The sequence below is a fragment of the Arabidopsis thaliana genome, chromosome 5, assembly GCF_000001735.4.
Source record: "Arabidopsis thaliana chromosome 5, partial sequence".
NCBI classification, from domain to species: domain Eukaryota; kingdom Viridiplantae; phylum Streptophyta; class Magnoliopsida; order Brassicales; family Brassicaceae; genus Arabidopsis; species Arabidopsis thaliana.
In genome coordinates this window covers 608,342-630,579 of record NC_003076.8, presented here as the reverse complement: position 1 = coordinate 630,579, position 22,238 = coordinate 608,342, and the positions used below count along the sequence as shown (strand labels likewise).

General features: G+C 36.7%; 8 protein-coding genes, 1 long non-coding RNA gene and 1 other non-coding gene across 15 annotated transcripts; 4 read left to right on the top strand and 6 right to left on the bottom strand.

The window, feature by feature from the left end:
- The first annotated feature begins 1,299 nt into the window (after positions 1-1,299).
- MOS11 (Protein MODIFIER OF SNC1 11) lies at positions 1,300-3,546 on the top strand. The gene is made up of 6 exons (NM_120355.3): positions 1,300-1,737; positions 1,861-1,947; positions 2,040-2,177; positions 2,285-2,348; positions 2,450-2,515; positions 2,608-3,546. The coding sequence occupies exons 1-5, from the start codon at positions 1,412-1,414 to the stop codon at positions 2,477-2,479; spliced, it is 645 nt and encodes a 214-aa protein (NP_195897.1). The 5' UTR covers positions 1,300-1,411; the 3' UTR covers positions 2,480-2,515; positions 2,608-3,546.
- Positions 3,456-5,326, bottom strand: AT5G02760 (Protein phosphatase 2C family protein). The gene is made up of 4 exons (NM_120354.3): positions 4,912-5,326; positions 4,475-4,836; positions 4,081-4,317; positions 3,456-3,984 (listed from the first exon to the last, which is right to left on the bottom strand). Exons 1-4 carry the CDS (start codon positions 5,201-5,203, stop codon positions 3,763-3,765), a joined length of 1,113 nt encoding a protein of 370 aa, NP_195896.2. The 5' UTR covers positions 5,204-5,326; the 3' UTR covers positions 3,456-3,762.
- On the top strand, positions 5,189-6,458 carry AT5G00875. Of its 2 annotated transcripts, NR_142450.1 has the most exons (3): positions 5,189-5,212; positions 5,795-5,981; positions 6,076-6,458. It is a non-coding gene; the product is annotated as an other RNA (long non-coding RNA). The 2 variants fall into 2 exon arrangements; NR_142449.1 differs by having other exon boundaries at positions 5,795-6,458.
- A 2,941-nt stretch (positions 6,459-9,399) lies between these two features.
- On the bottom strand, positions 9,400-10,715 carry SGR9 (RING/U-box superfamily protein). The gene has a single exon (NM_120353.3). It carries the CDS (start codon positions 10,477-10,479, stop codon positions 9,628-9,630), a length of 852 nt encoding a protein of 283 aa, NP_195895.2. The 5' UTR covers positions 10,480-10,715; the 3' UTR covers positions 9,400-9,627.
- Positions 10,716-11,731: 1,016 nt separating this feature from the next.
- On the bottom strand, positions 11,732-14,156 carry AT5G02740 (Ribosomal protein S24e family protein). 2 transcript variants are annotated; one of them, NM_120352.5, is made up of 6 exons: positions 13,886-14,156; positions 13,449-13,590; positions 13,250-13,334; positions 13,089-13,136; positions 12,863-12,963; positions 11,732-12,445 (listed from the first exon to the last, which is right to left on the bottom strand). In NM_120352.5, exons 1-6 carry the CDS (start codon positions 14,061-14,063, stop codon positions 12,313-12,315), a joined length of 687 nt encoding a protein of 228 aa, NP_568106.1. In that variant the 5' UTR covers positions 14,064-14,156; the 3' UTR covers positions 11,732-12,312. The 2 variants fall into 2 exon arrangements, with proteins under 2 accessions (NP_568106.1, NP_974724.1); NM_202995.3 differs by having other exon boundaries at positions 11,983-12,963; positions 13,886-14,148.
- Positions 14,157-14,352: 196 nt separating this feature from the next.
- AT5G02730 (CAP (Cysteine-rich secretory proteins, Antigen 5, and Pathogenesis-related 1 protein) superfamily protein) lies at positions 14,353-15,030 on the bottom strand (the record flags this gene model as incomplete). Its single annotated transcript, NM_120351.2, has 1 exon — positions 14,353-15,030. Exon 1 carries the CDS (start codon positions 14,968-14,970, stop codon positions 14,353-14,355), a length of 618 nt encoding a protein of 205 aa, NP_195893.1. The 5' UTR covers positions 14,971-15,030.
- A 458-nt stretch (positions 15,031-15,488) lies between these two features.
- On the top strand, positions 15,489-17,098 carry AT5G02720 (valine-tRNA ligase; the record flags this gene model as incomplete). 2 transcript variants are annotated; one of them, NM_001342669.1, is made up of 4 exons in its annotated part: positions 15,489-15,610; positions 15,992-16,167; positions 16,264-16,459; positions 16,563-17,055. In NM_001342669.1, the coding sequence occupies 4 exons, from the start codon at positions 15,541-15,543 to the stop codon at positions 16,796-16,798; spliced, it is 678 nt and encodes a 225-aa protein (NP_001331476.1). In that variant the 3' UTR covers positions 16,799-17,055. The 2 variants fall into 2 exon arrangements, with proteins under 2 accessions (NP_001331476.1, NP_001318460.1); NM_001342668.1 differs by lacking the exons at positions 15,489-15,610; positions 15,992-16,167 and having other exon boundaries at positions 16,267-16,459; positions 16,563-17,098.
- Positions 15,855-15,936, bottom strand: AT5G02725. Its single transcript has one exon. It is a non-coding gene; the product is annotated as a tRNA-Ser (tRNA).
- Positions 16,018-18,117, bottom strand: AT5G02710 (zinc/iron-chelating domain protein). Of its 3 annotated transcripts, none has more exons than NM_120349.4 (5): positions 17,686-18,117; positions 17,515-17,593; positions 17,340-17,427; positions 17,076-17,196; positions 16,018-16,492 (listed from the first exon to the last, which is right to left on the bottom strand). In NM_120349.4, the coding sequence occupies exons 1-4, from the start codon at positions 17,950-17,952 to the stop codon at positions 17,100-17,102; spliced, it is 531 nt and encodes a 176-aa protein (NP_195891.1). In that variant the 5' UTR covers positions 17,953-18,117; the 3' UTR covers positions 16,018-16,492; positions 17,076-17,099. The 3 variants fall into 3 exon arrangements, with proteins under 3 accessions (NP_195891.1, NP_001330041.1, NP_001330042.1); NM_001342667.1 differs by having other exon boundaries at positions 16,053-16,787; positions 17,686-18,010; NM_001342666.1 differs by having other exon boundaries at positions 16,018-17,196.
- A 715-nt stretch (positions 18,118-18,832) lies between these two features.
- AT5G02700 (F-box/RNI-like superfamily protein) lies at positions 18,833-21,199 on the top strand (the record flags this gene model as incomplete). The annotated part of the gene is made up of 3 exons (NM_120348.2): positions 18,833-19,812; positions 19,943-20,098; positions 20,897-21,199. The coding sequence occupies exons 1-3, from the start codon at positions 18,901-18,903 to the stop codon at positions 21,197-21,199; spliced, it is 1,371 nt and encodes a 456-aa protein (NP_195890.1). The 5' UTR covers positions 18,833-18,900.
- Between the last annotated feature and the right edge of the window lie 1,039 nt (positions 21,200-22,238).

Below are 22,238 nucleotides of genomic sequence, written 5' to 3'. Positions count from 1 at the left end.
TGATGATTTTTCTTTATATCAAATAAAAAGAGTTTAAAAGAAGAAAAAATGGTAGATGACTAAATATTTCAATTGAAAGAACTATTTTTGTTAATTACTGTGATATCTTTTTGTAATGCTTGTAATGTTATAATAATACGATTGGAATGACACACACACAACGAAAAAAACTATTTTTGTTTTCGTCGAAATTTCATTATGACAAGTGGACAAAAACAAAATGCTGGTCAAAAAGCTCAGTCTGTGAACCACGCCATTGGATGCTACCTCACCGAATCATCTATGCTCAATTCGTATCGTATAAATAATTATTCTTTTTGTATATGAAAATATTATAATTCTTTCATGCCTTTCTTTTCTTTCTTTTTCTGGTAGACCTTAAGCTTCTGGTTAGTGGTTACTAATATTTGTATCAGAAGATACAATCAAAATTTTATGTTTTCTTTGAACGTATCTAAATTTAAAAAATTTTACATGTCATTGTCTATACAGATTTCATTTTGAAATATGAGGTGAAATTAATGAACCAAAGAAACCTTTTTTCTTTTTTTTTTCTTCTTTTTTTTTTAAAAAACCTTTTTTCTTCTAAATGCTTTTATAGTTTGTATTCATATTTTCCGATCGTAAGAAGACTTTTGTAGATTTTCACATAGTCACAGAATATACCAAACGGTCAAACAAAGATGCAAAACACATAACACATACTGACATAAAAATATATTAAGAAAGTTTGGGAGATCTTTAAGTTCTTTTGCAGCATTTAACGACCAAACAAAAACTAAAGAGGTCTGCAAAACATTATCTCATCCACACTTAAAACACATCTACTAAATGCTTTGAGTAATACCCACTGATTGCTTTGGTTGATTATTACACTAAACTTCGTTCTCAGTAATCCGGCGCTAAGAGAAAGTGCAACGATGCTTAAAAGGAGGAACAAGTGTTGAAACGAGACATGCATACATCATACATATTCAAGAACGGATGAAACAAGACGGGAATGTTAACAAAGTTCCAATCCTACATTCCTACTTCGCCGGCCGATAATTCGTGGACGTGGTCACGTGGTGGAGAAGATTAAATCATAAAAAAATGAAATTATGAAACGATGTCGTTTTATTTTTTATTTGGGCCGGGCTATTTAGATCAGACCCGGATTGTAAGCAAGTTTAAATAGACAATATTGCCCCTTATTTCGGATGCTTAATGTATCGGACTATAATTTAGATCCGATCCGGCCCATAAGAATCAAGTTTTAATCTGACTATATTACCCTTCGTGTCGAAGGGCTTTAAAAGTCCCCGAGACTCGACGGTTCGACTCTAACCCTACAATAGTCTTCTGCTAAAATCGCGAAAGAGATATCTTACGAATCTCCACAAGTGCGAATTTCGAACGGAGCTACGATTCCATGGCGACCAACGGAGAGAAGGTCACGGCTACGGTGGTGAATGGCGGAGGGCTATCTACTGGTGAAAACCCTAAGAAAATTGTAGACCTCAACACTACGGAGTTAGATCGTACTGACGACATTCTCGACGGAGAAGTCAAGGGATTTTCAGATTCTGGTGAAAAGAAGGAAGAAACCGACTCTAATGGTATTGGATCGACGGCTGGTGTTGATTCTGGGGATATCTCTCCGGTCGATGATATCCAGAAGAAGATTCGACGTGCTGAGAGGTTTGGTGTTTCGGTGAAATTGACCGAAGAGGAGAAGCGCAATTCTCGTGCTGAGAGGTAAAGACTTTAATATTTATTCGTTAGATTCCGTCGAATTTAGGGGTTTCGAAAATTAGGGTTACGGAATTTTTTATACTTATTGTCAAACCTATGTTGTAAGGAATTTCACCTTCGGTGCAGGTTTGGTACTGTAGCTGCAGCAGTGGTGAATGGCTCAGAGGGAACGAAGAAAGCAGAGGAATTGAAGCGAAAAGCAAGAGCTGATAGGTATGTCACAATACTTTCTTTGTACTTGATAGTTGTTTATTGGTTGGGTTTAGAGAAAAAGGAGTTTCATACTCGCTTTGTATTTTGAACAGATTTGGGGTTCCTTCTGCGACCTCTACTACTGATAAGACTGAGGAAGAGGCAAAGAAGAAAGCTAGGCTCGCTCGTTTTGGAAAAGAGACTAAAGTTGATTCTGCTGAAGAAAATAAGCGCAAAGCTAGAGCATTGAGGTACTTTTTCTATGCAACCTCAAATTCTTCTAGTCCCTGAGAACTGAAGTACTGTGCCATGCTTTCTAATTATTGATTTTTGTGGTTTGTGAATTTCCCATCATTAGGTTTTCAAAAGAGGCTTCAGCAGATGCATCTTCAGATTTACCTGAGAAGCAAATTATTGGCAAGGTAAACAGTCTTTTAACTTCTGTTGTGTCGTCCATCTGATAGAATGAGAGAATTGATAGAAAAGCTAATGATATCTCTTGTTGAACTCTTTGTTTCATCAGGAGGCAGCTGTATCAGGAAGCGCTGCCTAAGGTTCCTCAATAAAGTTTTTCCGTCTTTGTAGTTAGGTGAGTTTTTCCAGATAATTCTTATTGCATTGCAAACTCTTGTTGATACGATTTTTTCTCGTATTTGACTCCATAATCTGTTATATGGGCAGGTAGTGTGCTAGCGTTTTATGAGTCCCTCTCTGGCTGCTTCATTCTCTCTTTATTTCTGAATTAGAAGTCCATGTGTGTAGTATCTTTACTAAGTTCGGTCGTGGAGCAATCACCAGATGAGATCTTGAGAAACCAATAAGTAACCTATAGTTCTGATTGTCTGAAATGACAATTATCAATGTGTTTAGGACCTAGGAATTCTGAAGTGGCTGGTATTGATGTTTTCCATGTTGCAGGTTCTTGGAGTGGTAAGTATAGTTTGATTAATAACTTTATTTCGTTTTAATATATTGGAATGTGGATGGTCCTTTTAGTATTGCATGTTCGTATCAAGCACAAGCACCAGCAATTGAAAATTTGTACTGCATGCAGCAAATATTTAAGTAAGGGAGACATTTTTTTACTGTTTTGAACTAGTTAGAAATTAGAAGTGTTGATTACTTTTGAGTTGTGCCTATTTTGCTAGTTTTTCTTAGTCTTGGTTACGAAATTTAGCTGGTCTACTGGTGTTCTGTGCTTGATTGCGAATATTGCATGCAAAATGGATCCCATAAACATGTGTCGTTCTTAGGTTACTTAATTTCATATGACCTCTCAAGCCGCTACTTCAGAATTTCTTTGTCATGTAAGACATCATTAGAACTATAGATGTACTTGTTGGTTTCCATATCTCTGGTCTCTATGGCAGTTGAAGGAAAGAGAGCCTCAGATTCTAAATTCTCTGTTCGTGGGACTGCGTTTTTGCTGGCTTCTGATGCTACACAGTTTCTTTGTTTCTGTAATAGATTTTAGATAAACTTTTGTTGATACTTGCTTTCTGTTAATTTTGAATGAAGCGCCAGAAAACTTTTATAAAGGGAATGTAATGTTAAGTTTCAACACATTTCTTGGCTATCTACTGTTTTGTGCCTAAACTCCAATATGTTGCAACGCTTTCGAATTTTACCAGCGTTGACATTGATGATATTGCATGCAAGTACCCTCGTGTATAATTTTGCATACAGGGGTACATGAGAATTCATGTTTTCTTGTGGAGAACATATCAAAGATCTCATAACTTAATATTGTTTCTAGCTATACTACTAGTTCTTTTCTTGACCCTGGCTCCAATTTATTGCCCTTGACACAGGAAGTGTTTTTGCCGTAAGATCTGTTCATGATGTTGAATGCATCGGGTATCCCCCTCTAATTGACAGAGGTGAAGCCCAAGAATTGGTTTTGACCGGGTGGGGGTTGAGATAGACCACAATAACGGTTATATCGTCGTGGAAATGCCTTCTTACACCAGGATGGATCTCTGTTAGGTCTGAGTATCTCATCTCTCTTTTCTTTGCTGCTTCCTTCAATGCAGCTTTAAGTAGTCTCCTTGCTATTCCCTGTGATTGTGAAGGTATTAGTATTAACGAATAGTTCTTGGTGTGCATTGTGCTAGTATGTAACGTATTTGTATATGGGTTAGGCATTGAACTTACTTGTCGAGGGGAATTATGCACAATATCAACAGCTTCCTGGTTGCTAAGATGCTCCCAAAGCCCATCTGAAGCAAGAATTATAAACTCATCTTGTGGGCTAAGCCGCGTAATGGTGACTGATGGATCCGCACTAAGGATTGGCTTAGTGAAATGTTCTGGTAGTCTGAATTTGGGCAGCAAAGGTTCTCTGTTGAACTCTGCTCTTTTGAGGTATGCATCACCTATGGATCTTGTGACCTGGTTAAAGGTCATAACACATTTGCTAGTCAGTTTTACATCCTTACACAAGATAGGCTTCAATATATGATTTTCTTAAGCTTTTGTATTTCATAGAAACTGATGAAGCAAAACTCTGTGCAGGTTATCAGATGCGTTATCATGTATGAATGTTTACCTGGATAACGCCTTTCACACGCCACAAGCGGTGCTTCATCACAAGAATGGTGGGGTCATTAGGATGCAATGACCATAGCTCTTGCCTCGCAGACTCAAGATTGGCATTGTGCTCTACAGATAACTGAACAGCTCTCACTCCACCTCTCTCAGATCTGCCCAACACAGCTCTGGAATCTCCCGTGTTTGCAATATACACCAATCCGTTGCATATCACTCCTGCCAAGCAACATGACCCCACTGATGCCATCTGTGGGTTCGTAGGCCATTGCTTCGTCACTGTCTTGAGAAAATCTTTGTCTGTCTCGGCAAATGCTTTGCTGATCACCTGCTCTGAAATCTCCCTACCCTCGGACGCAAACTCTGTTCATGTGAGACCAGTGTTAGTGTGCCTGGCAGATTCAACAATAAAGGAAATAAAAAAAGTCGGTGTCTTACTCTTTAACTTGGGGAAGATGTTGTCTGCAATGAATCTGGAAGCCTCTGGACCTCCATGGCCATCGTAAACTCCAACAAATGTGCCTTGAACTGTCGGATTGTTGAATGTAAGCGGCCCTGATTCGATCTGGCACTGATCCTCCATCACACTGTTGGCTTGGATCATTGCCATGGAAAACTCTCCAAAGGTGTGAAGACCAAGATCTTTGTACCATGTCAAACCATCAACCTTTGTGGGATTGATCTTACTTCTCTCCATACCGGCACCTATTCTCCAACAGGGTTTAACCATCTTTCTCAGGTATGTAATCTTCGAGCAATATCGTAATATAAACAGAGAAGAACTCTATATAGAATAAATTGATGGAATAATGATAAACTAGTAGTAGCAGTGCTGGTTGTGAATTATGAGATACAAGTTTAAGGAAGGGACCATATATATATAGCCGTGGAAGCCCTAGAGTAAGTGTGAAGGTGTTGGAAAGCAGGGAAAGAGGCCAAAAAGGGTATGGGTCAAAATAACTGAAAAATTAAATGGTTCTGAGAGTTAAGACAAGAGGGCAGTAGTTTAAAGTGGATATTCAGAGATTCTCCTCTTTACTGTTCGATGATGATTCTCTGTCTTAGTAGGGCTGTCATATTCTTTTCTACTCTCTCCTATATTTATAACATCATGTAGTTATTATTGCGTTAAAAGTGTCTCTCCTTTCTTAGAGGTTAATAATCTTGTAAAAACTTAGGAAGCAAGAATGTTCTCATTATATGATTAATGACTTCTTAGAGGTAACAATATCTCATGTAAACGTCTGTTTTCACATTGGTTGTGTGTTAGTGTCTTTATTAACTCATCTTGTAAATGAGTTTTTGGCTTTTGTTTGCAAAGTGGTAATTTGTGGGAAGAAAATGGATAGAAAAGGAAAGGTCATAGGATGCATGTGTGGGCGTGGGTTTTGGGAGCATTGAACTTGGAACCATTTAAAGATTTGAGAGCTGAGAAAGACTGAAGAGAGAGGAGAGAAGACATTTGTGGGGCGACTGAGGAACACTCTTAGCTGTCTTAACCCCTACAGGTCTTTGCCCTTTTCTCAGTCTCTCGTCTTTCTTTTTTTTACCTTTTTCTTTAATGTTATCAAAAGCTGATCTCTTACTTGTTGTGAGATTCAGATCGAAATTCATGTCATGGATAATTATGGGGCTGAAATGAATTTTCAAAGAGGATGGATCTTTTTGGTACTTTTGCTAAGTTCCATTTTGCATGACCCCTCATTGGCCTTCCTCTGTCCCTCCTCGTTTTTTCTGTTCATAAGGATCCACCGATTTGATGCTACTGTAGAGAGAACCACTGTCGTGTGTTGATAGACCAATTTCATCAACGAGATTGTTTAAATTTCTATATGTTATCTAATGCATATGTCGAAGTTAGATCGAGTTTTCGTTTTTCGTCTATCTTTTTGTTGTGCTTCGAAGTTAAGAATTCAACAAGTGGGTTACACAACTTCCACTTCCACTTGTTTTTTTTAATGATAATAATCTCTTGAGACAAAAACATGTTAGGCTCCCTAATTCGATCTTTTAAAACAAGAAAAAACACACACACAATGATTTATAGTGGTTTACTTTAAATATCAAAATTACGTTATCCTTTTGTTTTTGTTTCTTCTAGCTCACGAGTCACAAACAATGAGAAATGATAACAATGATTCAAATAAGGAATACAAGTGGATCCGCAACTTAGGCTCCACAAATATAATAAACGGATTAAAAGATACCAAAAAAAGAATTTTCGTATTGGATGCATATAATTTAGGTTTAACCAATTGTTATATTGATATTGGATTTACTTCTACTTGCTTATTAATTTTGTTGAAAGGTCTTTCATTCATTTCTTATATTTGGTTTCGCATATGACGGTTCCACTAGTTCGATAAGGCCAACCTCATCAATTGGTGTGACTTGACGCATAATTTGGTAAAAAGTTTGATGCAATATATAGATCTAATTGAAGTCAAATCAAAAGAGTAAGAAAATCACGTGTAAGATAGTCTAATACAAATAGAAAGAATGGTCCAGGTACATTTTATCTTAACATATATTCACAAATAACTTTCATAAATATTGAACCATTTTGTGAGAATCACATGTGGCCTTGGAACGTATTGAAGGGTCCTTGAATGCACCATTACAGTACATACAGTGTATTTTCATGTGCTCTCTATCCTTAATTAATTTCCTATCCTTATTACGAAAAAAATTGAACAACTTCAGTCTCGATCGTTTTGATTTAAAAAGATAACAAGAAAGAAGAATAAATAAATATTATAGAATAGAAAACAAAACAAGTTCCTATATCAAAAAAAAAAAGAGTTGTGGTGACAGCTGGGCCATTGATGCACTGTGTTTTGTCTTTTGGTTGAGGGAGCATGGATGTCAGTCTATCTCTTTAGCTTCTTACTTCTTACTTATTAGCTTTGTTTTCTCTTTTGTATTGTTTAATATTTAGCTTACCATTGGTGTTTTTATTCAACATTCATTAACTTACTTCTTTAGTAACTATATGTCTTTATCTATATTAAGGTTTATCTTCGATAGAAAGGTCAATTTGGTATTCGATATCACACTATAATCTGAAGTTAAAATGTCTCGGGTTGTCTTGTTTTTTCATATAGAGAAATACCAATATCAAAACACTTTCAATATTAATGTATATGATAGATATGTAAATGATTGATTATGGAGTTACTTCAGTATCTGCGATATCCATGGTTGGAATTGCTTCTACAAAGTTTACATCGCATGCATCGATGCAAGTATAAGACAAACCTCCTCAGAAAGAAATAAAACAAATCGAATAATATGGTTTTATCAATTAATAAGAAAATTGAATGCACTCGCATCGACACTGTCTCTAATTTGAAAACTGATGTTATCAACTACAGTATTTAATTTGGAGTAAAATATAAACGAGCATTTAAGTACATCTCATCTTTCGAGAAACCTAGGTTACAAGTAAACTGAACCTACCTTTAAGAAAAGGAATCTTTAAACGCTAATTATATGTGTTTAAGCGTACCGATATATAAGAAAACAGATCCAATTTAGCCTAACATTTTCTTTAGGTTTGATTGATCACAAATAAGAAAATGAATAAAAGTGGAGACGTGGGCACGTAGAGTAGACGAGAGTAAATAGAATGCATGGCATGCAGGAAACATGAGACAGACATCGTGAAGGTCCCATATTGTCTGGTCGATCCAAACCTTGACATATTATCACAACACTATCTATCTAGTAACTAGTGTTCTTCGTATTGTCGTAGTACTTTATCAATTATCATCTCATCACATTGCAATTAACTAAAATTTTTATATAATATTAGATTTTGATTTTGTTATCTAGCTAGTTGCAATTGTATCTGGACGTACTATTATCACTTTGATTTTGTACCTTTCATTAGATCTCTCATCTTAGCTTGCAACTTAGTATCCATCATCATTATTTTCTGCAATTTAAAAAAATATTTTCTATGTACATGTAGTTAATACATTAGAATTTTATTTATAGCTCATACCCCAAAAACTACGCACATATTACATATGTATATTATATTAATTATTAACAGTAAGCTACATAAAATTTGTGGATTTGCGAATTAGACCAACCGTTATTACGTTAATAACAATATTGGAACTTTGTTTTCAAAACAAGAGAATATATCATCGAATCCACTGTCAAAACATACAAATTATCGAAGTAGCTATACTTCGACAGTTTGATCTGCGTTCACCAGGAATCACTTGTTTTAATCGCGTATTTTCATTTTGACGAGCGCAATTTTTACGTGCAAGTGTGCAACTATTAGTTGGTTCTCATCAAGATTCAAGACATTTCTATTTATCTCAAAACCTTCGATGGTAGTTTGATAGATATGTTGATGATTTGTTCAATTATTTGTTGAGAAAAATACTCTTCGAATCTTATATAATATTATTAATATTAGAATATTTATCTTCTTTTGTTTTTCTTCGTGACTTTCCAGTTTTCACGATAGAATAGATGCACATGACTTTTTGATCAACACTATTTAATTGATTGATTTGATCAAAATAAACTTTATTTAGATATTATTTTCGTTATGATATTTATATCATAGTTAGTTATATGAACCGTTATTTGTCCTGGTAGAATCGGCCCAGCTTTGAGAATGTAAAGCAAGCTTCCATTAAATTATCTAACTTGTATTGGGCTACGTAAGGCCCGAATATAGAAAGCTCAAAAATGTATTTAAGCCCATTAGTCCCGAGACTGAAGAGCAACGTGAAATCATCAATGGATGGTGATATGGGGAAAAAAATTGTAACGCGATCTTTTGTTTGTTGTCGACATGTCATCTTTTGATTTCATTTTCCCACCGATTGACTATAGAATATGGGAACAAATACATGATTGAAACCAATGCTCATATACATGAAACAATTAATTTTATTTTTTTTGGTCACTATTAATTTGGTTTCTATTACAACATATTTACGAAATTCATCGTACTATTAACACAAATGTGTCTTTCTCAAAATATAAACTATTTCGATATATCAAAACGGTCCAAACATTCCTATCTATGACAATTACTTGATATATTATTCTACATAGTATATTAGATTACGATGTACAGGCTTCTTTAGTTCCTCTTACACATGTACCCATCACCGCAAACTGAGATTACGCCACGTGTAACTCGCTACTCTTGACGAGGATCTCCCATAACCGTTGGATCTCTGAGAAGACATCGTCGGTGGGAAGCTGAAACCTGCAGAACGGACACGTGTTCTTCTTGCTTAGCCACGGCAAGATACACTTCCAGTGAAAGAAATGCTGACATGGCATTTCACACACATCTCTTCCTTCGCTCATCTCTTCCTTGCATATCACGCATTCTACTTCTCCGGCGTTTGAAGCGGCGACGTTGAAAACCTCAACCGCCCGTAACGCCACCACAGCCGCTCTAGCGGCTGGAACTTGGTAGCCTTCTTTTTGATCTCTTCGACGAAGATGGTTATAGCCTCCCATTATGTCAACAAATCTTTTGCATCTAACTAGGGTTTCTATGTACGGCATCAAGATTCCGGCATCGCAAGTCCAAAGACCGGAATTATTACTTAACATATTATTAGAGTACGTATTACCGAGAATTTCCCGCCAATTATCAGCGGAAGCTTCTAGAACATCTGGATGAAGCTGGTGGGTTTCGCAGAGAAAGAGGAGGAGGACCACCGCGTCTAGGTCCCGGAGCTTCATGGTGACGGCGTAGGAGGAGTGGTGTTTACGGTGGATGAGAAGAGGATGGAGGAGGGAGAGAAGATGGTTGGCGATGAGGTGAGTTTTGTCAGGAAGAGATAGAGAGAGGAGGTGGCGGAGAGTGAGGGAGAAAAGGGTCGGAGAGGAGAGGACTGCACCGAGGCGGCGGCGATGGTGGTGGGAGATAGAGAGAATGGAGTGAGTCAGATTCGTGAGGTGTGAAGGAGAAAGAGCAGAGAGTGACGCCATGATGATTGTGGTGTTTTCGTCTTCCATATTAAAGATCTTGTGTGCTTCGTTTCTCACTTCTGTTAACACTTTCACTTTTTGACGAATCTTTGCTTTATATATACATTGTATTAAGTCATTAGGAATTTGGTGGAAGTAATAATAAAATATTGGTGATTTTTCTATTAGGGAAAAAACAAATGGTTGTGGTACAAAAGAGATTATTGTCGGCTTTGCTTGTTTGGGTTTTGATGTAATTGATAGATGTAAATTTGGGATTGGAGAATAAAGGTGAAGAAGCAATGAATGGAGAAGAGTTGGCAAAAGTTTTACACTTTAGCAACTGTTGGTGACAGGCATAATTTGCTTGCAAACTTTATGCAATTAAAAAGTGTTTCATTACACTTTAACTATAAATCTTGGAAATATGAAATTTCGAAGGATTTAGTTGGAAAATTGTGTTGAAATTTAACAAACTATATATTTTATTAATGTTACTAGCTCCACAATCTAAAGTTCTAAACCAAACTATATTTTAGTTACATTTACCAAACTTCATCGAAGAATTTGATATTTTAGTTACATTTACCAAAATTCATCGAAGAATTTGATAATGTGAAGCTAGTTAGTGGGACCAGACAAGAGTCTGTGGAGTAGAGTAAGAATTTGGATCGGCTTGTTTATATAAATGTATTTGTCAACTTTCACAACACAAATCACAAACCCAAAAACCTATCATTCACACCTAATGATCAGATAAGATTATTTACCAAACTCATGTTGCTGTTCAGGACAAATAGATGTTTCTCTTACTAGTGTACATGGCTAAACAAAAGCAACAAAACAAGAGGAAGATGATCAAAAGTCAAAACTATATAAAGATATCAAAAACAAAAGGTTCGGCTAAATCCATAGCTTCTTCTACACTTTCAACTGTTGTCTTAAAGAAACAGTATTGAAAGATTAATAATTCACATGACCACACACCATTCTATAACTCTAGTCTCTATGCATTTGTCCCCGTGTGTTGTCCATACTTTCACAAACTCTCATGTTTCACAAATCCCTAAACAAGATTTCGGTGGACACCAACAATGAAAAGTCTTCAATGACTATTCTGACAATACTACCCCTTCCTCCAAAGAAAACTTACCACTATAGCAAAACTAAGCTCACCAAATTGATTGATCCATAGCTCAATGAAGATCCTACTAGAGGGGTTTGGCCATTGAGTTTATTGACTATCACTTAGAAGTATATCAAAAGGAAGGTACACTGACACAGTTTCACTAGTCATACGATCTACAAATTTAATAATACATCAAATCTTCTACACAATCAAAGGGACTCATGAAGAAAGATCGGTTACCGTGAGAACTGAGAAGATATGATAGCAAGTTGCTTCAATTACAAGTAAAGATGACCCACTAGAGAAAAGCAAGAGAACAATTAAAAAAACTCATTATATTATTCTACTGTGCTCGATTTCTATTGCACTAGTGAAGAGTGAGCCCCCACCAAACCCTTATAGTACAAATTCATTCACTTTCTAAAAGCACGATGGATCACTTCACCACATGGGCATCCAATGATAACAGCTTTAGTCAAAATACAAGAAAGAGAAAAAGATCACATAGTATAACATCTGCTTATGTGAGACTTTCTGCTTCTACTAAGACACATGTATTTGTTATTCATCAACTTCGAACTGAACCAGGGAAGAGAGAGACAACAACAGTTTATCAAGCATCGTGAAGTTTGCAGATGGAAATTTTTGATAACCAAATCGACCTAAAACATCCCAACAGTAGAGACAAAAGAAAGTGCTTTGGATCTCTTACCATTGGAATACACCACGAGAATGGAATAGAAACTAAGAAATTACTGCAGAACTTGCAATGTGATTCGTTGGTTGAGAAGGAAGTTCCTGTTCTTTGTAATGTATGCGTTCATTGCCTGGGTTTGTGATGTGAAACGCACCAATGCTACCCTCTTTGAAGTTCCAAGTCCTTGACTGCATGGTAAAAGAAGGCATTAAAATAGTTTCATGTCCTCATATTATCAGTAATCCAGAAACTGCTGCACAACACGACTATAGGCATAGAACACAAAGATTTCTAGATATGATGTCTAACAAGGTGACAAGATATCACATGTCGTACTCGAGAAAATAAAAAAAATATGACAGTCAGGAGTGAGTGCTATCACTCCTCCTATAGTTCCCGGCGAAAGCTATTTATATTACATCTGTACTATTTGCTTATTCTAGTGAGTAATATGATTAAACATCAGTGCAACTGATGAATCAAACAGGAGAGCACTGCCTTTGCAAGACTGCAGGTCCAACTAACGGCTAATCAAATGCGGATCGAGTAAAGTACAAAACAGGGTACTAATAAAATAAGAATTAGTAAACCCAATAATTACTCACACTGTGAGGAACTGGATGGATCCAGGATAATAGAGACAGCCAGATAAGAACCTATCTATGTCATCTGTTATAGCATTCACCGGAATCCCATGTAGTGCAACCTAAACAATATAAAATTTCATCAAATATTAGTTGGTACCAATTACAATTTATGTCAGACCAGTTGTCTGAGAAGTGAGAACAAACCTCGATAATACTATAAGTTATGACAGAATACATAGCTTACCACTTTCCCCTCATAAGGAACAATGGGATCCCACTGAGCACGAGCAGCCTAATCATCGACAAGGAATCAACTCCAGATTAAATAGCCATCTAGCATACGAATACTTTCTTTGTTTGTAAAACGGAAATAAATATGGACTCTATAGAATGTAAAAGGATTACCTTTTCTAATCTATATAGCTTTCCTTTCTTTGCGATATTCCGCAGTGCTTTATCATATGCGGAAAGGGATGGGAACTGCACAAAGCTGATATATACCAACATTGTCGAGAATGAAAAAGGATAGAAATTCATTAGTTTGGATTCGAATTCCTCTCTTCCAAAGTAACAATCCAGAGAATTAATAAAGCTTAAGACTTACACTGCCGCAGGAGTTAAGTTTCCGCCACGCGGATAGTTGAATTTGAGATCATCTGATGTCAGACTGCAGCCCTCGAGTACGTTCATTATGTCTGTCTTCAGAGCATGTTTTGAAAAGCCTGAAAACTTCCCATAAAACCTCCCTGCAAAAAGAAATAAGAAAAACACATCAAGGAACATCCTTCATAGTGAGCTAAACAAAGTCTCAAAACCATAACAGTCAAAGTAAACAAAGTCCGCATTTTTGGATAGCAAAATTCGATAATAGCCTCTGCGGTTAAATTTGAAACCAACATTTTCAATTTCAATAGCTTCAGATATACACACTCCAAACAAATCAAAACTCTGCAATCTATGATCTAGGATCTTTGCCCTCACAAATTGGAGAAATGCTCTCAAAGAAACACTAGATAAATGGAATGAAATAAAAGAGAAAACCTTCTCCCGGAGAACCTCCCGGAGGCGGTGGTAACGGAGAGGCAGGAGGAGGCTGCTCCGTGGCGGTAGATAGGCATTTCCTCCACTCTTGAAGAAACGGAAGCGAGCTACGACTGATTTCCGGATCCAATTTCCGGAGACACAAACTCGATCTGATCGCGCTACGAGTGATACTCATTTCTCACCGGAAAATGTCTAGGGTTTTTCTCTACAGAGAGTCTCAGTGGTGACGATGACGAACACGGTGAAGAAGATTCGAAATTACACCCACATTCGCTACATAAACGACAGCGTTTCACATTCTAAAATAATTCAAAAGCCCACATAATAATTAAAAAAGGCCAAAGCCCATAACGTCGAACATCAATACGGTCCATATTACATTAGTCATTAGAAGGAGTAACGGAAAAAACTTGACCATTAAAGGAAGAAAAAAATGTTTCAAGAATTGAAGTAACAATATTTGATTAAATCTTGTCTAATTTCAATGTTATTTTAGGTATATCAAAAGGACTTTCGCCTTCGTAATTCCCCGAAGGTGAATACTCGCAAATCACTAGGAATCCACGGTTGTTATCGCATTTAGAACGAGCGCATCCAACGGCTGTGGTTGTACGCCAAACGATCTGCGTATAATGACCGCACATGGCACCAGACTTGCACGTATTAGCCACCCGATCGTAGTTCAAACTTTCATCCATCCATTTATCAACAACTCTCCTCGGCGACCAATTCTCACTCCTTTGGTACCTGAAAATATTCTCTCCGTAAGGCCCACCTGAATGGGTCATTTTACAATCCGATTTACGTTGTTTGGCCCATTTAGATGCGAAACGGGCCAACCCTTGATCCCATCTTAGATTCGACGCGCCTGAAGCTACACGCGCTGCGTTGTGCGCGAGTAAGAACTCCGCGGATTGCTTATTCCTCCTTCCTCTGTTAGTCGCACGTGCGGCTGCGGCTTTGGTGTCCGGTGATGAAGTTCCTGCGGTGGAGGGAAATTCTCCGGAGAAGATTAATAGGAGGAGGAGGAGAACGGAGGAGATGGAGAGACAAAACGGATGATATAACGAAGACGACGACATATCTCTTAGTCGTCGTCTTCGTGTCTCTCATTTTCAATCTTCTCTGTTTCTCAGGTTTTGTTGTTTCACTTTTGAAAACATTCATTATTCGGTTAGTGTTTTGCCATTTTCTGACAAGCTTTGACAGATTGTGTGTCTCATCTTTTTGTTATCTGTTTTTCGTTGTTTTTTTTTTTTGGTAAAAAGATTTCGTAGTTTGTTGACATAATGAATGTCAAAAAAAAAAAAAAAGTCCATACCATAACAAAAGTAAGCTTACTTTGTTCGTTTTAATTTTAAATATTTAAGAATTAGCTTAACAAATTCGGTAAAATTTGGGATTTTTCAATGTAAAATATGATCATTATTTTTGTTTGTGAATATTTTATACGAACGTTACAAATATAATGTATTATAGAATGTGGTATTGAAGAGGGAGAGTGTTTAGAGGGAAAGCGTGAGACGCACGTGGATCTCTGTCCCTCTTTTTTCTCGAAAGCTTGCTTTCCTGTTCTTTCCTTTTGTTTCAATATTCGTTGAAAACATAACAGAGAGAACTAAACGGAAAAAAACCCTGAAAATTAGATAAAAATGCCGATTCGAAAACCGATGATCTGGAGAAATCTTCTTTTCTGTTACATCATCCACATGTGGATTCCAGGTAATAAATTCCACACGACTAATTTTCCCGGGAAACAAAACATGATGTTTGTTTCGTTAACCAACAAACTTTTTATCCATTCACTCGATCGAAAATGATCGATCTTTTCATGATGCTTTTTATTGTTTCCATAGATCGATTTGTGGTTATTTTGCATGATGAAAAAAGAAAACGTCCCAAGAAAAAAGAGATTCAAAGAATTTAAGATTAATGGGGAATTTTCTGTAAAATTAAAATTAAAAATCGTCGACAGCAGGATTCGAACCTGCGCGGGCAAAGCCCAATTGATTTCGAGTCAATCTCCTTAACCACTCGGACATATCGACTTATTTGTATATTTACGAAAAAGATTAATATATGTGTTCATATTCAAAATTTCAGGACTGGTAAGAGGGCAATTTATCACACTCAACTCTATTGAGATATTCACAAAGCACGACTGGTTCAAGCTCAAACATACGGTCTACTTTCAATGCAATGGAGAGAACAAAACTGTTCTTCCAGACGTTACCAAAACAGGTGTCTTGTACACTTTCCGCGGTCAAGAATCATGGCAGGCTAGTCCCAAATCTCTTTTACATCCGTTCATTACTACAATCTATTAATAACATGGATAAATACATATATGTTCTTCACTCTATTGCCTGTTACAGCCTATGACTGGAATTGGTGGCGAAAAGTGTAAACGATGCGGAATCTATGAGCAAGGCAGCCTCGTTTCAGACAAAGAGTTCGATGTATGGGAAGTTTGTCCCACTGATTTCTCTGCTAGCCAAGTTTATATGCATTTTAAAGAAAAGGAGATTAATGCTACTTTTGTCTGCCACGGTTGCGCCAAGTTCCACTCCGGTGAGTAATAACTAATTTCCTTATTTCTGTTTCCTGTCAAAAGAAACGAAAAGATATGATGATGAGTAACATATATGAATTGTATGCAACAAAATGTGTGTAGTATCTTCTAAAGCAGTAGCTGCTTCAAGTCCGCAAGAGGAAGGATATAACGGGTTAACATTCATGATAGCGATCATAGCAGGCGTTTTGTGTACAACGCTTGTTGTGGTTGGAGGCGTTTTTATGTTTAAGCACACGCAAAGGATGAAGAAGCAGCGAGATCAAGCTCGGTTTATGCAGCTATTTGAGGAAAGTGATGAACCTGAAGATGAACTTGGACTTGACCCTGTGATATGACATGTTTTAAGAAGGTTCGTCCACGATTTGTTTTGCATAAAGACTTTTGGTGTTTCATGAATTTTGCAGCTTATATTAGGGAAGAGGATTGACAGTAGGATCTCACTTTTTGTCTTTTGGTATTTGCTTCTCTTCCACATACTTTAGTAATCTCAGTCAAAAATAATCCCAAAATTTTCCAATACTATAAGGCTATTTATTGTACACATTCTAATCCACAAATGCATTGAGGGGAACTCTAAGGTATGTATTACGAAGAAAAGAACTGAATCAGTACCTTCCTTTGAGTTTATCTGACTAATCAACTCGAGCTCGGATTACTTCTGATGGCACGGTTGAAGCTATCCAATTCTTTGGAATCAGGGCCGTATATCGTCTTAATTGTGTCAATGCAGCAGCTGCAACGTAAAAAGATATTTTTCACATTTATCTCTTCCACATTTGTTATATCCCCTAATTAAGATTCAGATACACATTTGATTTAAACACTCTCAGTGTGTAAGAGCTTGTGAAATAGAGTTATACAACCAAGGAGAGTTACCTGACAGCTTCCTTGTTGAATTTCTTTTCTTCAATCCCGTAGAGTGACTTGAAAACCTCTGGCTCAACCCGACAAAAATATGGACGATCTGAACTCAGGAAAGGAAGAAAACGTTCAAAGTTTCAGTCCATAAACAGAGAGAACAATCTGATAGCTAATAATGATTGATTGTTACCAGCATAAATAGAGCATTTGCGTGTAGCTTTGTCGTAGTTTAGACACCATCCATCATCTCCGATCATGCTTCGATACAGCTGGATTAAGCATAAGATTATATATATATTAACGTTTTAACACCTAACAGAGTAATTAAGTCGAACAAGTGGTGGGTGAGAAACAAACAAACCTCAACATCATCAGGGTTGTCGAAGATTTCGTCAGGTGTTGCAAAGGAAAAGTCCTTTGCAATCTTACAGCAAGCTCCACAACCTTCTACGCACTTCCAAGTCAACTCCTTTGTCGTTCCGCCGGAGAAACCGCTTGTCGACATCGTTGGCCGCTTATTCGCCGGCTTGACTTTCTTAGCTTTAGGTTGTGAAACTTGGGACCGCCTCGTGGCAGAGATAATCGTCCTACTCATTGGTGCCGTCGATAACGCAAGCGACATATCCATTTTTCTTTTGGCGCAAATTAGAGAAGCAAGAAATGTTGTCAAGATAAGATTAGAACCCAAATGGCGAAAGCCGGTTCAACCGCAAATTGTGAATTTGCATCCGGTTCAGTCGCAAACCATTTTTTTTATCCGGTTCAGTCGCAAACCATTCTTTATACAACAACAAGATCCACTTTTTATTGTTGGTACATAGCATTGGCTCTCATATATTGATTCTTCAAGAAACAAAAGTTTCAAAAACTTACACGCGTTTCCTTTCTTTGTTTGTTTGTGTACAACCAAACCTCATCTTACTATGATTTTCTATTCTCGTGAAACAAATTGAGCAACAATACACAAAGAGACAAGAAGACAATAACTATGGGTTGTCACAGCTTGGGACAGTTTCTTACAAACTCACTACTCGCATCTTTTGGGTCTTATCAGTGTGTCAATAATAACCCAATAATAATGGCGGATTGTTTTTGTTTTTCTGTCTCCGATTCGAATTGTGCTACAAGGTCAGTGTTTAGAAGGGGTTTATACTGTTCTCTATTGAATATTCATGTTATGTTACTTCGATTAGTTGGTTGTGCTCTGTTTTGTTTTCAGATTGGTGTCAATCTTCAAAAGCGCAGTATTTGGACAGTAGACTAATACGTACATTATTTAAGGGATTACGTTACAGATAATTCGATACTTGTAAAAGTAACACAAGTGATTGAGGATACATTAATTTTGGGCATTTTGGGGTACTGGTAATGTTAAAGTTAAGGTTAAAGTAAACTTGTCTTACTAGGCCCGGCCATAATCTTATAAATACATTTTGGGCCGTTAAAGGGTAATGCTTAAAAGGGTCATTAGTCGATTCATAGCTTTTGCCGTCTTTTCCATGGGAGGCCGATTGTATATAAATATTAAACGTAATTCTTCTGTAGACAAAAGAAAACCTAAAGACATCTGCGTTAGATGGCGAAAAGGCGAGAGAGACGGGGCCGACGACAACATCGTAGCCACCGCAGAATCCAACGAATAATCGATGGTGCAGATTTCATCAACTATATGCCAGATGATATCCTTCACCATATTCTCTCCTTTATTCCCACCGATTTGGCCATGAGAACTTCCGTCTTATCCCGACGATGGAGGCATGTATGGTGCGAGACACCTTGTCTCGACATTACACTCAAGCACGGAGCGATGAACCAAACCCTAACTTCCTACACGGCTCCCATAATCACTAGTTTCAAACTTGTTATGGACCTTAACAGCAACACTGTACCCCAGGTTGATAGCTGGATCGAGTTTGCTCTCTCCCGCAATGTGCAAAATCTGTCTGTGTTCGTTAGGGATTTCACATACTCCAAGACTTACAGATTTCCAGATATCTTCTATCTCAGTTCCTCCTTAAAGCTACTCGACGTGACGTTGGACTTTTTTGATATGATTCCCACATGCACAGTGTCTTGGAAATCCCTAAGGAACTTAACACTGCGTTTTTGTCAAATTCCAGACGAATCCATTCATAATATTCTCTCTGGCTGTCCAATTCTCGAAAGCTTGACACTGGATACATGCAGATTACTTGAGCGTCTTGATCTGAGTAAATCACCGAATCTGAGGAGATTGGATATAAATCAGCAATATCGCCGCACAGGACCAGTTGCGATTGTTGCGCCACACATCTATTATTTGAGACTGACATACTCTAGCACACCATCTACTATAGTGGATGTCTCCTCTTTGAGCGAAGCTAACCTTACCATTATCAGTAGCCTACTCTCTCCCTTGACTGCAGATGGTTATCAAACCATGGCGCTGGAGATGCTATCAAAATTTCACAACGTTAAGAGGCTTACTGTTGGGGAAACCCTTCTTCAGGTATACTCTAAAGTCTAAAACCTGTAGAACTATTATTTGGTTAATAATGTTTCTTTGATGGTTTAGAACGCCAACTTGCTAAGTGGGTTTCTAGCAAACATGACCTTTTAATTTCATCTCGTTTTGTCAGATTCTATCTCTCGCCGAGCTCCGCGGTGTTCCTTTCCCAACGCTCAAGGTCCAAACTTTGACTGTTAAAACGGAGTTCGTTCGATCTGTAATCCCTGGTATATCAAGGTTACTACAGAATTCACCTGGATTAAAGAAGCTAAGACCATCTACAATGGTTAAGATACAATTGATTCTTAATCTTGAATCTTACCAATATTTTAGAATAAATTTTTGTTTTTTTGTGAGTTAAGAAAATAAGAAAGTATCTTAGCATGTATTACATCCAATGGTTAAGAATATAAGTTTTGTCTTTTTGGTATCTTAGCTAAATACACAGAGGTGAATTTTTACTTTTGTTTGGTTTTGTCTTTACTTTCAACCACTCATATTGCAACATGTCTACACTTCTTAACACACATAAAACATCTTAACTAAGATTCACTTCTTAGCATTCTAATCATTTTTGATTTAATTTTAAATGTTTACACCTAAGATACTAAGCTAAGATATGGGCTAAGATGCACCAATGGAGATGCTCTAACATTACACACATTGCAGCTAAGCCACGACATAATGGTATTTTTACCTCTTTTATTTCCTTGTCGATTTATATATAAGACCATGCATACTAATAACGCACTAGGAACATTCCATGAACCACATGTCTTTCACTTTCGTTGGGATATAGGATTGATATTTTTACCAAGGGTATATCTCCAAGTCTACTCTACTTTTTCCCTAAACTTTATTACATAGCAAAATTCTTTACAACTCCATTCTAAAATAGAGTAAAATATATGTTTGCTTTACATTTAGAGTAACTCTATTTTTTGCACTTTAAAATAAAAATAAAAAAATAGAGTGGTACATTGAAGAAAAAAAAAAAACTCTACTATATTTTTGAGTTACTCTAATTGAAAAATATATTGGAGATGAGCTTATTCTCTATAGGATAATTTTTTATGTTCTACAGAAAATGCATCATTTAAAAGGTTTATATCCGGATCAATGTTGGAGATCAACATGTGAGGTGTTTCCTACCTCAAAGGAGATCTACAAGATGTTGGGTTGTAATGATGCAACGTTGAAACTCGTGGCTTCGTTTATGGATTTGGTGCTGAGAAACGCAAAGACGCTAGAGAGGATGGTTGTTTGGTTGGGAGGCATCTACTTTAATGGTGATGCACCATGGTTTGAAGAAGAGCTGTTTGACATGGTTGAAACACTTTCTCGCAACAATAATGTCTCCATTTTGCTCAAACAAAGCAATTGCTAAAAATACTACATTGTATTGTGTTATTTAGCCTTGAATGTTATGCAGTTTTCTACGTTTTGAAAATGTGATTCCGCTAAATACATACATTTTCTTAAAACTTGTGTTAAATAATAGTACGTAAAAAATACGTACCAAGTGAATTTTCAGTTTACCATGCACGTTTTAAAATTAAACCAAAATTTAAAAATTCCATTCATCAATAGAATAATAGATATTTTTTTTCGGTTTTAAACAAAATTAATATCTTTTAGCTTAAAATTGTTGTCCCTCTATTGACTACGTAATTTCATAATTCACTTATTAATCTGACATACTTACTAGTCAAGCCTTTAGACTAAAATTTTAATACACATTCATAATATAAATTTCTGTCTAACTAATCATTACAATCAAAATCTCAAGCATTGAATTGTTGAAACTAAGCAGTATCGTAACTAAACTGAAACCTACGATGCAATAAGATAAGTACTTAAAACTTATATGCAGCAACAGCTAGATCTGTATTTTACTGTTGATCAATAACCAGTGTTAACATTCTCCATCGACACTATTCACTAGCATGATGAAACCAATTTGGTATTTACCTTTGCATTGAACTGACGGCAATTAGAATATAATTGGCAAATGAGTGTGATAAGCTTTTTAAAACTCAAATATCTCTTAATTATTATCGGTTATCGACGATCAAATCAAACAATTGTATCAATGAACAACAAAGAAAAATAAAAGAAATCAATGAATCAACAAAAGAACAAATGAGATTAGAATCTTTGCTCACATATATATCCCTTAGAATCTAATCTCCCTAATCTCAGTCTCATGGCGACTGGATCCTCATGCATGTGACATACAATATCCAACATGACTTTCTCTTCGGTCGTCACGTGCCTTGCACACTCTTATCAGAGGAAAAATCTAACGTTCGATAAAACAAGGGCATACGTTATACATAATTATTAAACATGTAACGGTCAGGATTTGCATACAGTATTCCAAATCAACGGCATATACGTCATACATAATTATTCGGTTTATCTTT

What these genes read in the sequence shown, in the direction of transcription:
- AT5G02760 (NM_120354.3), bottom strand. Translation starts at nt 5,203, where the DNA reads ATGGTTAAACCCTGTTGGAGAATAGGTGCCGGTATGGAGAGAAGTAAG. An exon ending in CATCTTCCCCAAGTTAAAGA is followed by an intron (nt 4,837 to 4,911) that starts GTAAGACACCGA and finishes TCACATGAACAG; the next exon opens with AGTTTGCGTCCGAGGGTAGG. An exon ending in GTGTGAAAGGCGTTATCCAG is followed by an intron (nt 4,318 to 4,474) that starts GTAAACATTCAT and finishes ACCTTTAACCAG; the next exon opens with GTCACAAGATCCATAGGTGA.
- SGR9 (NM_120353.3), bottom strand. Translation starts at nt 10,479, where the DNA reads ATGGAAGACGAAAACACCACAATCATCATGGCGTCACTCTCTGCTCTT.
- MOS11 (NM_120355.3), top strand. Translation starts at nt 1,412, where the DNA reads ATGGCGACCAACGGAGAGAAGGTCACGGCTACGGTGGTGAATGGCGGA. An exon ending in CGCAATTCTCGTGCTGAGAG is followed by an intron (nt 1,738 to 1,860) that starts GTAAAGACTTTA and finishes CCTTCGGTGCAG; the next exon opens with GTTTGGTACTGTAGCTGCAG. An exon ending in AGAAGCAAATTATTGGCAAG is followed by an intron (nt 2,349 to 2,449) that starts GTAAACAGTCTT and finishes TTGTTTCATCAG; the next exon opens with GAGGCAGCTGTATCAGGAAG.
- AT5G02710 (NM_001342666.1), bottom strand. Translation starts at nt 17,952, where the DNA reads ATGGATATGTCGCTTGCGTTATCGACGGCACCAATGAGTAGGACGATT. An exon ending in ACAACCCTGATGATGTTGAG is followed by an intron (nt 17,594 to 17,685) that starts GTTTGTTTGTTT and finishes TGCTTAATCCAG; the next exon opens with CTGTATCGAAGCATGATCGG. An exon ending in CAAATGCTCTATTTATGCTG is followed by an intron (nt 17,428 to 17,514) that starts GTAACAATCAAT and finishes TCCTGAGTTCAG; the next exon opens with ATCGTCCATATTTTTGTCGG.
- AT5G02740 (NM_120352.5), bottom strand. Translation starts at nt 14,063, where the DNA reads ATGAGTATCACTCGTAGCGCGATCAGATCGAGTTTGTGTCTCCGGAAA. An exon ending in GGGAGGTTCTCCGGGAGAAG is followed by an intron (nt 13,591 to 13,885) that starts GTTTTCTCTTTT and finishes TTCTTTTTGCAG; the next exon opens with GGAGGTTTTATGGGAAGTTT. An exon ending in TCCATCCAGTTCCTCACAGT is followed by an intron (nt 12,446 to 12,862) that starts GTGAGTAATTAT and finishes TTTACCATGCAG; the next exon opens with TCAAGGACTTGGAACTTCAA.